This window comes from Apium graveolens, chromosome 7, assembly GCF_009905375.1.
Source record: "Apium graveolens cultivar Ventura chromosome 7, ASM990537v1, whole genome shotgun sequence".
Taxonomy (NCBI): Eukaryota; Viridiplantae; Streptophyta; class Magnoliopsida; order Apiales; family Apiaceae; genus Apium; species Apium graveolens.
The window spans coordinates 149,682,707-149,693,592 of record NC_133653.1 but is presented as its reverse complement, the minus strand read 5'-3'; the positions used below and the strand labels follow the sequence as shown (position 1 = coordinate 149,693,592).

Genomic DNA, 10,886 nt, shown 5'->3' with positions numbered 1-10,886 from the left:
TTCCTGAATAAAAATATATAACTTAAACTTTTATTTACAAAAAGAAATTTGAAAATAATAATTTTTACTATGCGGTCAATGCATTTTGAGATGTGTGCAGAAAAGTCAAGACACAAATAAAATGAAACAAAGAGAGTAATAGTCATGCACACATGTCTCGAAAGGAAACATGTACAACACCTTTAACTAGGGATGACAATTTGTACCGAACCGATAAATACCCGATCTGTACCGATCCGATCCGGTTTTACCGAACCCGAATATTTCGGGTTTGGATTCGGGTTCGGGTTTGATTTTTAAACCCGAACCATTTTCGGGTCGGGTTTGGTTTTAAGGCATACCGTTTCGAACCCGACCCGAAAACCCGAAACTCGTTCCGTTCTGACTCGAACCCGAACCCGATCCGAAACCGGTGTTAATATATAAATAATATTTTATATTTTATAAGTAATAATATAATATATAATATAATACATTACTAATATTAATACTAAAAAAATATACTTTTTACAAACTATTGCATTAAAGTTGTTTAAATATTTTTTTAGCAGCATTTTTACTACAAGTATACTAAAGTTCAAGATTGTTGCATTATTTCACCAACAATTTTATTAATAGAGGTATATTATCCATTGTCTTCTCAAAACCCTCTAATTCAATCCCAAAAAATTCAATATCGTCATATTTACGAGCACTTTGCTCAAACCAAATCCTAGTAATTTTTCACTAGAGTTTGTGCAAATTAAGGTGTAATTTGATAGTGATCTACAAACCCGAATCCGAACCGAACCCGATGGGTTCGGGTTCGGGTTCGGGTTTGGTGGTTCGGGTTTTTCCGGGTTCGGGTTTGAAAAAAATAATCGGGTTCGAGTTTGATTTTTGATAAACCCGTTTCGATCGACCTGATTGCCATCCCTACCTTTAACGAATGTCATGTCTCGAGAGGGAGCATGCACTGCACCTTTAACTGGTGTCAGCCCTAAATGTACCTCAACCTCAGGTTAAAAAAAATATTTCAAAATATAACTTAGGTAATTCGTAAATTATGATTCAAATTGTCACGTGACCACGCGCATAGAGGTACAATTTTTTTTCTTATTTTATAAACGCTGAATCAGGTAGCGTTTTGGGCGTTTTAAACCCAAAACACTACTTTATCTAGAGTTTTACACATATTAATTTTTTAAAACCAATAAAAAATTGTTAAATACTAAAATAAATATTTTTTTTAAAAAAAATTGTTTCTAGATTTCAAAAGAGGATTGATGAATTCTAAAATATTAAAAATTATTAAATTAGATTATACCCTTAAATTTTAAAATTGTTTAATTTAGAGTTTACATTTTTGATTCCTAGGGGTTTAGGACCGTTCCTAACTCGGTGTATGTTTTAGTAATTTCTTTTTTAATATTTTTAAAAGCCAAACGAGGATTGATAAATTCTAAAATGTTAAAAATTGTTAAATTAGATATGTCTTTTATTCTAATATTTATAAAATCCAAAAGGGAATTATTGAACCGTAAAAAATTAAAAATTGTTAAATAAAGTTACACTCTTAAATTTTAAAAAAAATTTAATTTAAATATAAGTATTAAAAACATAATATTAAATAATATTTCCGACTCCACGATGACGCACCATAAGAACCTCAAAATTTAAAAAAAACAAAAAACACCATAAAAATTACATGAAGTAACGTTTGTGGTATTAAAGAAATAGATAAAATATTATATTATGTAGCATTTTGAAACGTGATAAATTAATATATATTTTAAGTAATTTTTGACTATTTTTAGTCCATTTTTCGCCTTGTCTCTTCAATTGTTTCGGCCGACTTCACCTCCGTATTTTAGCTTTCAAAACTGAAAAACCGTAATATATTGGTTAAAATAATTGGAACTAGGATTTATTACATGTCATCCTCTTTTGTTTGAACACACTAAATCATAAAACTACATTCAGATTAGGAAATATTCCGTAGCAAAAAATTACTGATTAAGGTCACCGTAATACATTGAACCATCCCGTCATTGTATATAGTTGCAGGATAGATAAGATTTGAAAGATTACTAATAATAATAGTTAGTGCTACACCAGATCCTTTCGGTCACTTGAACAGACTTCGGCTGGATTGAAGGTGCCTTCGGCCGTACCTGAAAATGAAGAGAATGCGAGGGTTTGCACCCCCGATTCACCTCCGGTGTGAGAATCAGAATCTGGCTGTAAGAATAGGGTAATAATACAAGAAAAGCAGAGTGTTTACGAGAGAATGTGTGTATGTTTTGTCTTACTTCATAAGGGTTTTTATACTCAATTCTGCCTTGAATGTCCAGCCGTTACAACTCATTAAGGAGGGAGTGAAAAAGGGGCGTTATGTCCCTTGTTCTGTCCAACGGTCTGCGAGTAGTGGGCCTTGGCCTGGGCTTTCGTGGGCCTTCGCTTCGCGGGCCTGGAGGTCCTTCGGCCCAGTAGCTTAACCGCATATTGGGCCTTCGTTCAATGGGCCCTGTTGGGCCTATAACCAACATGTCCCTGTCCTTCGGTTGGGCCTTCGGGCTGGCCGACGGACACCGGTCTCGGCCCATATTGGGGTGAAGAAACCCTAGGGCGATCGCTTCAATTCCGCCTCGATCTTCGGTCGTACACGTGGCAAGCTAGTGGGGACTTGCAGTGCATTAATGTGACAGCTGTTGGCACGTCGTTCCATGGCTCAATCTCATTCGTTGAATATCAACCGTTTTGATCTGGGACGTCCATTTCAAAAACCCCCAAATGTCACTTTTCTGAATTTATTTTAGGCGCCTATATAAGCCCATTTGTGCATTTCATTTTCTTTTTATCACTTTAACTCCTCCATACATAGTGACAAATTGCGGTGAATCTTCCAACTATGGGCAACAGCAACTCTGTCTTCCCAGATTATCCCATTTCAATCCAAGAACACCTCCAAATAAGTAAGTCCCTTTTCTTGTTTTCCAGTTTTGAATTTGCATGCCAGTTTTCTGTGTTTTAGGATGTTTGCATGTGGACTTAGTGGTTTTGTTCTGGGTTCATGGGGTTTTTCTGGGTTTTGTGCGTGTGTCATTGTATTTGTTTGGGGTTTTTGGGTAGGTAATAGAAGTTTTTCCGGGTTTTACCACTTTGAGGGGGCCCCACGGGTTTAAAGATGGCATGCGAGGCGTTTTCTGACCAAGAACATTCTTCGGGATTTCTTGGTTTTAGAACGTCTTTCGGGAGCCGACCCAGGGCGTAAACATGTGGTCTGGAGTGAGATGTTTGCGAAAGGTTCTGTAGGCAAGAACATCCTTCGGGAGGGCTTGCCTCAGGAGCAGCCTTCGGAAACCGCCTCCTGGGTTCTAATTCGTTCGGTCCTGGGACGTGTACTCGGGTTTTTATTTTTTCTTTTATGTCTGCTAATCCGAGTACATGGACTAATGTCTCTCTGTTCCTGATATAGGGACATGGACCGAGCAAACCGTCCCCCAGATTCTTGGGACCCCTTGTCGAACAGCTTGGTGGGAACGTCTTCCATTCGCCCCGAGTGGACGGGACGGGCCCTATATAGTTCGGCTGCTGACTATCCCGCAGCCAATAATCGATCTGAACTGACGAAGGGACGCGTAGTTCAGATGTATGATGATTACTCTGTCCCTCGAGGGCTTTGTTGGCTGTACGCGCCGAGGGAGGGTGAAAGGATCTACGATACTCCCAGGGTGCCGGATGGATATGGAGGCTGCGCCGTAGGGGTTTCGGAGGCGGCCTTCAAGTGTGGCTTGAGGGTGCTACCGTTGAAGCTGATCAAGCACCTTTTCTTCCAGATGGGCATCGCCGTCGGACAGATGGACCCGAACGGGTTCATCCATATTAACTATTTCCAGAACAGGTGTCTTCACGCTGGGATCGTACCCAGCACTCGCCTATTCTGGTAACATTATGATTTTCGGAAGAATCCGAAGAGTCCTGGTTTTTACACCATCGCCCGTCGAGCAGGGCGACGTGGATTGGACGGCGACCAATTCGAACAATAAATCCACTCACACTCATTGGTGTTATGTGAGTGGTCCAAGGTTGGCGGCTATGTCGGTTTGGCGAGATGTGAATCCCGCGCTGCTTCTCATGCCGAGCTTGACCTTGGAGGAGAAGGAAAATTACACAGCGTTGATGGACGTCAATGTGAAGAAGCTGGGTCCTGGAGAGTTTCAGGACAAGGACTGGCTCTTCAGCTTGTGGGGTGGGGGTAACAAAACTTCTTCCTTTGTTTTTTCTTTAGTTTTGTCCCATCACTTGTATATTTGCTTTTTCTTGTTATGCATTCGATTATATATGCTTGGACTAACTTGTTTCCCCTCCATATTTTAGTGTCTTCAAGGGAGGCTTTGATCGAGAGGAAAAGGCCAGGGCGGCCGAGAAGAAGGCGGCGGAGGAGGCGGCGAAGAAGGTCGCCGATCAGGGGCTACGCCAGATCCTTCGGAGGGCACAGGCGAGAGGGCTCAAACCGAGAAAGCTCCGTCGCCCCACCAATCTCATGCGGCTTCTGAGGCCGAGGAGGGGGACGATCTGGAGTACATGGGAGAGGGAAACCCTTCCAAGGGGACCCGGAGCAAGGAGGGGATTGTGCGCTCTTATCTCCCAGGGTGGGGCGTGCTCACGTCCGACCACACTGTGTATCCAGCCCGGTAATCCATGAAGGAGGTGGCTTCGGACCTATGCCATGGCCTCTAGCTTCTGGTCGATCTTCCGACCTTTACTTCGGCCTCTGCTACCGAGGCCTGTACGGAGCTTCTGTCCTTCCTGTCCCTGGTACGTTTTTTAATCTTTCTATTTTTTTGTCCATCTTTTTCCTTTCGGCACCTTTTAGTAATATTTTTGTCGTCCTTTTGCAGGCTGCCCCTTGGGCCGCAGCCGTGGAGGATAAGGTTAAGGACATGGAGACTCGGATGGCCGAGGTGAAGGAGTTGGAGAGGAGGGCCACGGCGGCCGAGGAGGAACTCGTAAGGGTGAAAGCCCAGAACGAGGTCGAGGCCACCGCGCTGAAGGAGGACAGATCTCGGCTGGAGACTGAACTGGAGAGGGCGAACTGGAGGATCTCCCACCGGAACGTCCAGCTGAAGAGGTCCCGAAAGGAGTTTCGGAAGAAGCAAAAACAGCTGGACCTGACGGAGGAGCGCTGCTTCCAGTTCGGTGCTGACTATATCTTGGAGAAGGCCCATGGCCTGAACTGGGATTATAAGCAGTTGCTGGATGACAGCCTGGAGGATCCTATCGGCCGGCCAGCAGTCGAAGTCCCTCCTGTCTCCTCCGGCGAAGACGAAGAGTTCTCGGATGAAGACCCTCAAGCCTAAACCTTCAGCACTGAGGTGCTTGACATGACTGAAGATGATCTTGTTGCGAAGTTTGCCGTTGGTGTTTCCATGGTCGTACCCAACTCTTGCAGCGACATTCTTCGTTCGTCTTCTTGTATTTCTATTTTTTGTAATCGGTACTCTTTGTAATTGGTATTTGTAATTGGTACTCTTGCCTTCGGGCTTTTGTAATTTAACTAGCCTTCAGGGTTTTATATTTTAATGCATCTTTTGTTTTTCATCAGCATTGTCCAACTGCATTTAATTGTTGTATATTTGGCTTCATCCGCCTTAACAATTAAAACGAATCGTCTCTTCGGCGTTATTGATTCCTTAACGAAAATAAATTGTATCTTTGGCTTCATTCGCCTTAACAATCTTTAACAAAATGAATTGTATCTTTGGCTTCTTTCGCCTTAACAATTTTAATAATTTGAATTAAATGAATCGTATCTTCGGCTTATTCATTCGCCTTAACGAACTTATCGAATTGTATCTTTGGCTTCTTTCGCTTTAACAATTTTAATAATTTGAATAAAATGAGTCGTATCTTCGGCTTATTCATTCGCCTTAACAATCTTAATGAATTGTATCTTCGGCTTTCTGCCTCAACAATTTTAACAATTTTAATATGAAAAATGAATCGTATCTTTGGCTTATTCATTCGCCTTAACGATCTTAATGAATTGCTACCTTATTACCCCCTACGGCCCCAAGGGTTAAAGGCCGAAGGTGCGTTCGGGCTGTTAATCCTTTTACTGAATTCAGGCGAAGGAACAGGGGTGCTGATCTTTCAGCGATTGCCCCTAGATCAGCAGGTCATGGTTCATTCGTCCAAGTGAAGGTCTTCTTCGGGATCGCCCCTAAACCTGGTTTTGGGTTTTATTTTCACCTGATTGAGGCCGAAGGACCATGTTCTTCTTTTGAACGCCCCGGGACAGGGGTTCCTTAGGCCTTTTTTAATAATGATTAAGGGAAGACGAATGATAGGGCGTTATCCCTGGATTACCCCTTAAGGCCCTTAATTCGCATTTACCAATTTCAAATTGTCATAATAGTGTAGTGATGTTCGGGTTTTGGGCGATTGCCCCTTATGTCGTTCAATTAACAAATTAGACAAGGGCGGCGGCCGAGGGGTTTATCTTCTTCGGGATCGCCCTCAGATAATACTCGGGCGGCCGTAGCTCGTATTAATAAAGAAATTTGACAGGAAATGCATCTTTATTTAGTTAAATTGTTTACATTCTTCACATATAATTCAAATACAAACTTTTAAGAAATTTCTTACTGATAAAATTTTCGAAGGCGACTGGCGTGCCAAGTGTTTTTGATTGCTTCGCCTGACAATGTTTCGAGCTTATAGGTTCCAGGACGAACGACCTCGATCACCTTATAGGGCCCTTCCCAGTTAGGCTGGAGCTTTCCTTGTTTGGCCGGCATGGATGCGGCCAACTCTCTTAGGACTAGGTCTCCTACTCCGAAGGACCTTTTCTTCATATTGGAGTCGTAGTGTTGTGCCGCTTGTATTAAATACCTCATGTTCCTTTGATGTGCGGCTTCTCTCTCTTCCTCTAGTAAGTCTACATTCGCCTTCAACCCGAAGCTATTAGTTTCCACATTGTAGGTCTCAGTTCGGTACGATTCCAAGCCCACTTCAACAGGAACTAGGGCCTCAGTTCCATAGGCCATTCTAAAAGGAGTTTCTCCCGTTGATGTCCGGGGGGTGGTTCGGTAGGCCCATAAGATCCAAGGGAGTTCTTCCACCCATCTTCCTTTTGCCTCGCCCAACCTCTTTTTTATTCCTCGGAATATCACTTTGTTTGCTGCCTCGATTGCCCCATTTCCTTGCGGGTGGGCGACTGAACTAAATTTATGTTCGATTTCGAAATGGTGCATAAACTTTCAGAATTTATTTCCAATAAAATGAGTTCCATTATCTGAGATGCATGTTTTTGGAATGCCAAATCGGAGAATGACCTATTTTAAGAAGAACTTTTTTGCGGCTTCTTCGGTTATGGTTGACAGAGGACGGGCTTCGACCCATTTGGTCATGTAGTCGATGGCGATTATGCAGTATTTCACTTGCTTCGTGCTAGTGGGCAGTATGCCAACTATGTCCATGGCCCATACGGCGAATGGAATTGGGCTTAGTACAGAGGTCATTTCTTCTGGGGGCTGTTTCGGGACGGTGGCGAACAGCTGGCACTGTACACACCTTTTTGCATAGTCGCTGGCGTCGGCCCTCACAGTGGGCCAGAAGAATCCCTGTCGGAGAATTTTAAAGGCGAGCGACCGACCAGCCAGGTGCTGGCCGCAAATTTCTTCGTGCACTGCCTCCAAAGCCTGTTGCCGTTCTTCGTTGTTCAAACAGCGCAGAAGGGGTTGACTGACTGATCGGCGATACATCCGCCCATTGATTATTGTGTAGTTCGATGCTCTGTATTTAATTTTCAGCGTATCCTTTCGGTCGGGTGGTAAAATGCCTTTTTCCAAAAAGTTCTTGAGGGGGGTCATCCAGTCACTCCCCTGGTGAATTTCTAGACATTCTTTCTTCTCGATCGAAGGCGTCTTGGCTTCGGTGAGGTAAATAGAACCAGTTAAGTTCTGTGTCTCGGCCGAAGCTAGCCTGGAAAGGGCATCTGCCCTAGAATTGTTCTCTCTGCCAATTTGACTTAGTTCAAAGGTTTCAAATGATAAAGAAACATCACGTACCTTGGCAGCATAGGCTTTCGTTCGGGGATCCCTTTGTTCATACTCCCCCGTGAAATGTTTCACGACCAACATGGAGTCGCTGAAGGCCCTTAGGTGTTTCACCTCAAGGCTTCGGGCCAGCTTTATGCCTGCGAGGAGGGCCTCATATTCGGCCTCATTATTTGTCAAAGGGAAGTCAAACCTTATAGCTTGGCATATCTCAAATCCTTCGGGGCTCGAGAGGATCAAGCCGGCCCCACACTTTTTTCCGGCTACCAACCCATGTATAAAAAGCTTCCATTTTCCTGGGATCCGGATTAGTTGTTCATCAGGTGAAAGATCCTTCGGGCCCGAGAATGTGCATTCAACCATGAAGTCGGCCAAAGCCTGGGCCTTAATTGCCGTTCGGGGAACGTACTCGAGATCGAATTCCCCGAGTTCGATGGACCATGCTACGGCTCTTCTAGAGGCTTCGGGCCTAGTCAAAATCTTCTTCAGAGGCTGGCTGGTGACAACTTGGACCGTCCGGCCTTGGAAATAATGTCGCAATTTTCGGGAGGCCATAACCAACCCATATGCGAATTTCTCGGCGTTGGGGTACCTCGTCTCCGCATCCTTGAGGACATGGGACACGTAGAACACGGGATGTTGATTACCTTCATAATTTTTCACAAGGACGGCCCCCAGAGTTCTGTCGGACACAGCTAGATAAAGCTGAAGAGTTTCCTTCGGATCGGGCCTCATCAAGAGTGGTACCTTCGTCAAATATTCTTTTACTTCTTCGAACGCCTTTTGGCATTCGGGCCCCCACTCAAAATTCTTTGACCTTTTGAGCACGGCGAAGAAGGGAAGTGCTTTCTCGGCTGACCGGGAAATAAAACGCCGAAGGGCGGCGAGCCGACCTGTCAATTTCTGTATATCTCTGATGCATTTGGGAGGTTCCATATTGATTACTGCTTCGATCTTCTCTGGGTTCGCCTCTATTCCCCGGGCGTTGACCATGTACCTGAGAAACTTTCCACTAGAGACTCCGAAGGTACATTTGTTCGGATCGATCCTCATGTTGTTCTTTCGGAGCATTTCGAAGCATCCCTTTAAGTCTTCGGCATGATCTCGGAATAGTGATTTTACTATCATATCATCCACGTATGCTTCCATGTTCCTTCCGATCTGCTCTTTAAAGACCTTGTTCACCATTCGCTGGAATGTGGCTCCAGCTTTCTTCAGTCCGAAGGGCATTTTAATATAAGCATAAGTCCCCTTCGGAGTTATGAACGCTGTCTTGGGCACATCCCTATCATTCATAGCAATTTGATGAACCAGAAAAAGCGTCCAAAAAACTAAGTACCTCATATCCTGCCATTGCGTCTATCAGTTGGTCGATGTTAGGCAAGGGGTAGTGATCCTTCGGATATGCCTTATTGAGATCCGTGTAATCCACGCACATCCTCCATTTCCCATTCGACTTCTTCACAACCACCACATTGGCTAGCCAGTCGGGATACTCGATCTCCTCGATAAATTTGGCTTCTAACAATTTTTCCACTTCAGCTTCTATTACCTTCTATCGTTCGACTGCAAATGTCCTCTTCTTTTGTTTTACCGGCTTGGCCTCGGGCTGCACATTCAAGCAGTGCGTTATCGTCTTGGGATCCAATCCGGGCATATCTTCCGGCCCCTAGGTGAACATATCATGGTATTGACGGATAACAGCTATTACTTTTGCCTTCAGATCCGCCCCCATATTTTTTCCAATCCGAACCATCTTTCCCGAATGGCCTGCGTACAATTCCACTTCTTCGGTCTCTGCTGCGGGTTCGGCAATTGGGCTCGAGAGATCGGCCCCAAATTTTTCCAGCTCGATGTTCAATGTTTCCCGGCTTCCGCTGGGTTCGGATTCTGCCCGCTTCCTCTTCTCAGTTCCATCTGGCCCTTCATATTCCTGATCCTTCTCAAGGTCTTCGAGCATTATGATTCGGGCGGTTTCTTGATCGCCCCTCATTTCTCCTACCCCTTTTTCAGTTGGGAACTTGAGTTTGAGGTGGGGTATAGACTCCACTGCTTCAAAGGTTGATGAGAAGGACCTGCCAAATATTGCATTATACAGGATTTCAATCCGAACCACATAGAACTTCACCAGCTTCTCGACGGTACACGGCAACTTGCCCAGGAGGACCGGAAGAGTAATCGTTCCTTTGAACTGAATAGGATGTCCTCCGATGGCGTAAAAGGGGGCCTCGTTATAGGGATCTAGTTGCTCTCCCGCCAAGTTCATCTTGCAGTAGGTTTTGTGGAACAGTATATTGGCCGAGCTGTCTGTATCTACCATCACTTTCCATATCTTGTTCTGCCCGATGATGGGATTGATAATTAGAGGGTCCTCGTGCGGGCGAATGACATCCTCGTAATCTTCAGTGCTGAAGGTCATGGGCATGTGGGGCTTTGCCTGTCTGAATTGATACAGATTGTACACCTGTCGGGCATACTTCTTCTTCGCTGTCTTGCTATCCTTATCCAGGATGCTTCCCCCGGATATAGTTTTTACTTCGCCCCTTATCCTGTCCCTTCGCTCTGGCTCATCGGCCTCTACTTCCTCCTCTTGGTTCTCCTTCGGCCCCAACCTATCTCTCAGATCTCAGACGAACTGATTAAGCTCGCCGTCTTTGATCATGCGCTCAATGAGCTTTTTGAGGTGATAGCATTCATTAGTGTTATGCCCCTTGTCCCTGTGATAGTCGCAGTACTTATCGGGGTTTTTCTTGTGGTTTGGGACCTTCATCTTGGCGGGGCGAACAAACCCTGGCTTGCCCTTTATTTCATGGAGAATCTTGGAGATCGGCACATTCAAAGGAG

At 44.5% G+C, this 10,886-nt stretch overlaps 1 protein-coding gene across 1 annotated transcript; it reads right to left on the bottom strand.

The window, feature by feature from the left end:
* Positions 1-7,319: 7,319 nt before the first annotated feature.
* Positions 7,320-9,338, bottom strand: LOC141674112 (uncharacterized). The gene has a single exon (XM_074480837.1). It carries the CDS (start codon positions 9,336-9,338, stop codon positions 7,320-7,322), a length of 2,019 nt encoding a protein of 672 aa, XP_074336938.1.
* Between the last annotated feature and the right edge of the window lie 1,548 nt (positions 9,339-10,886).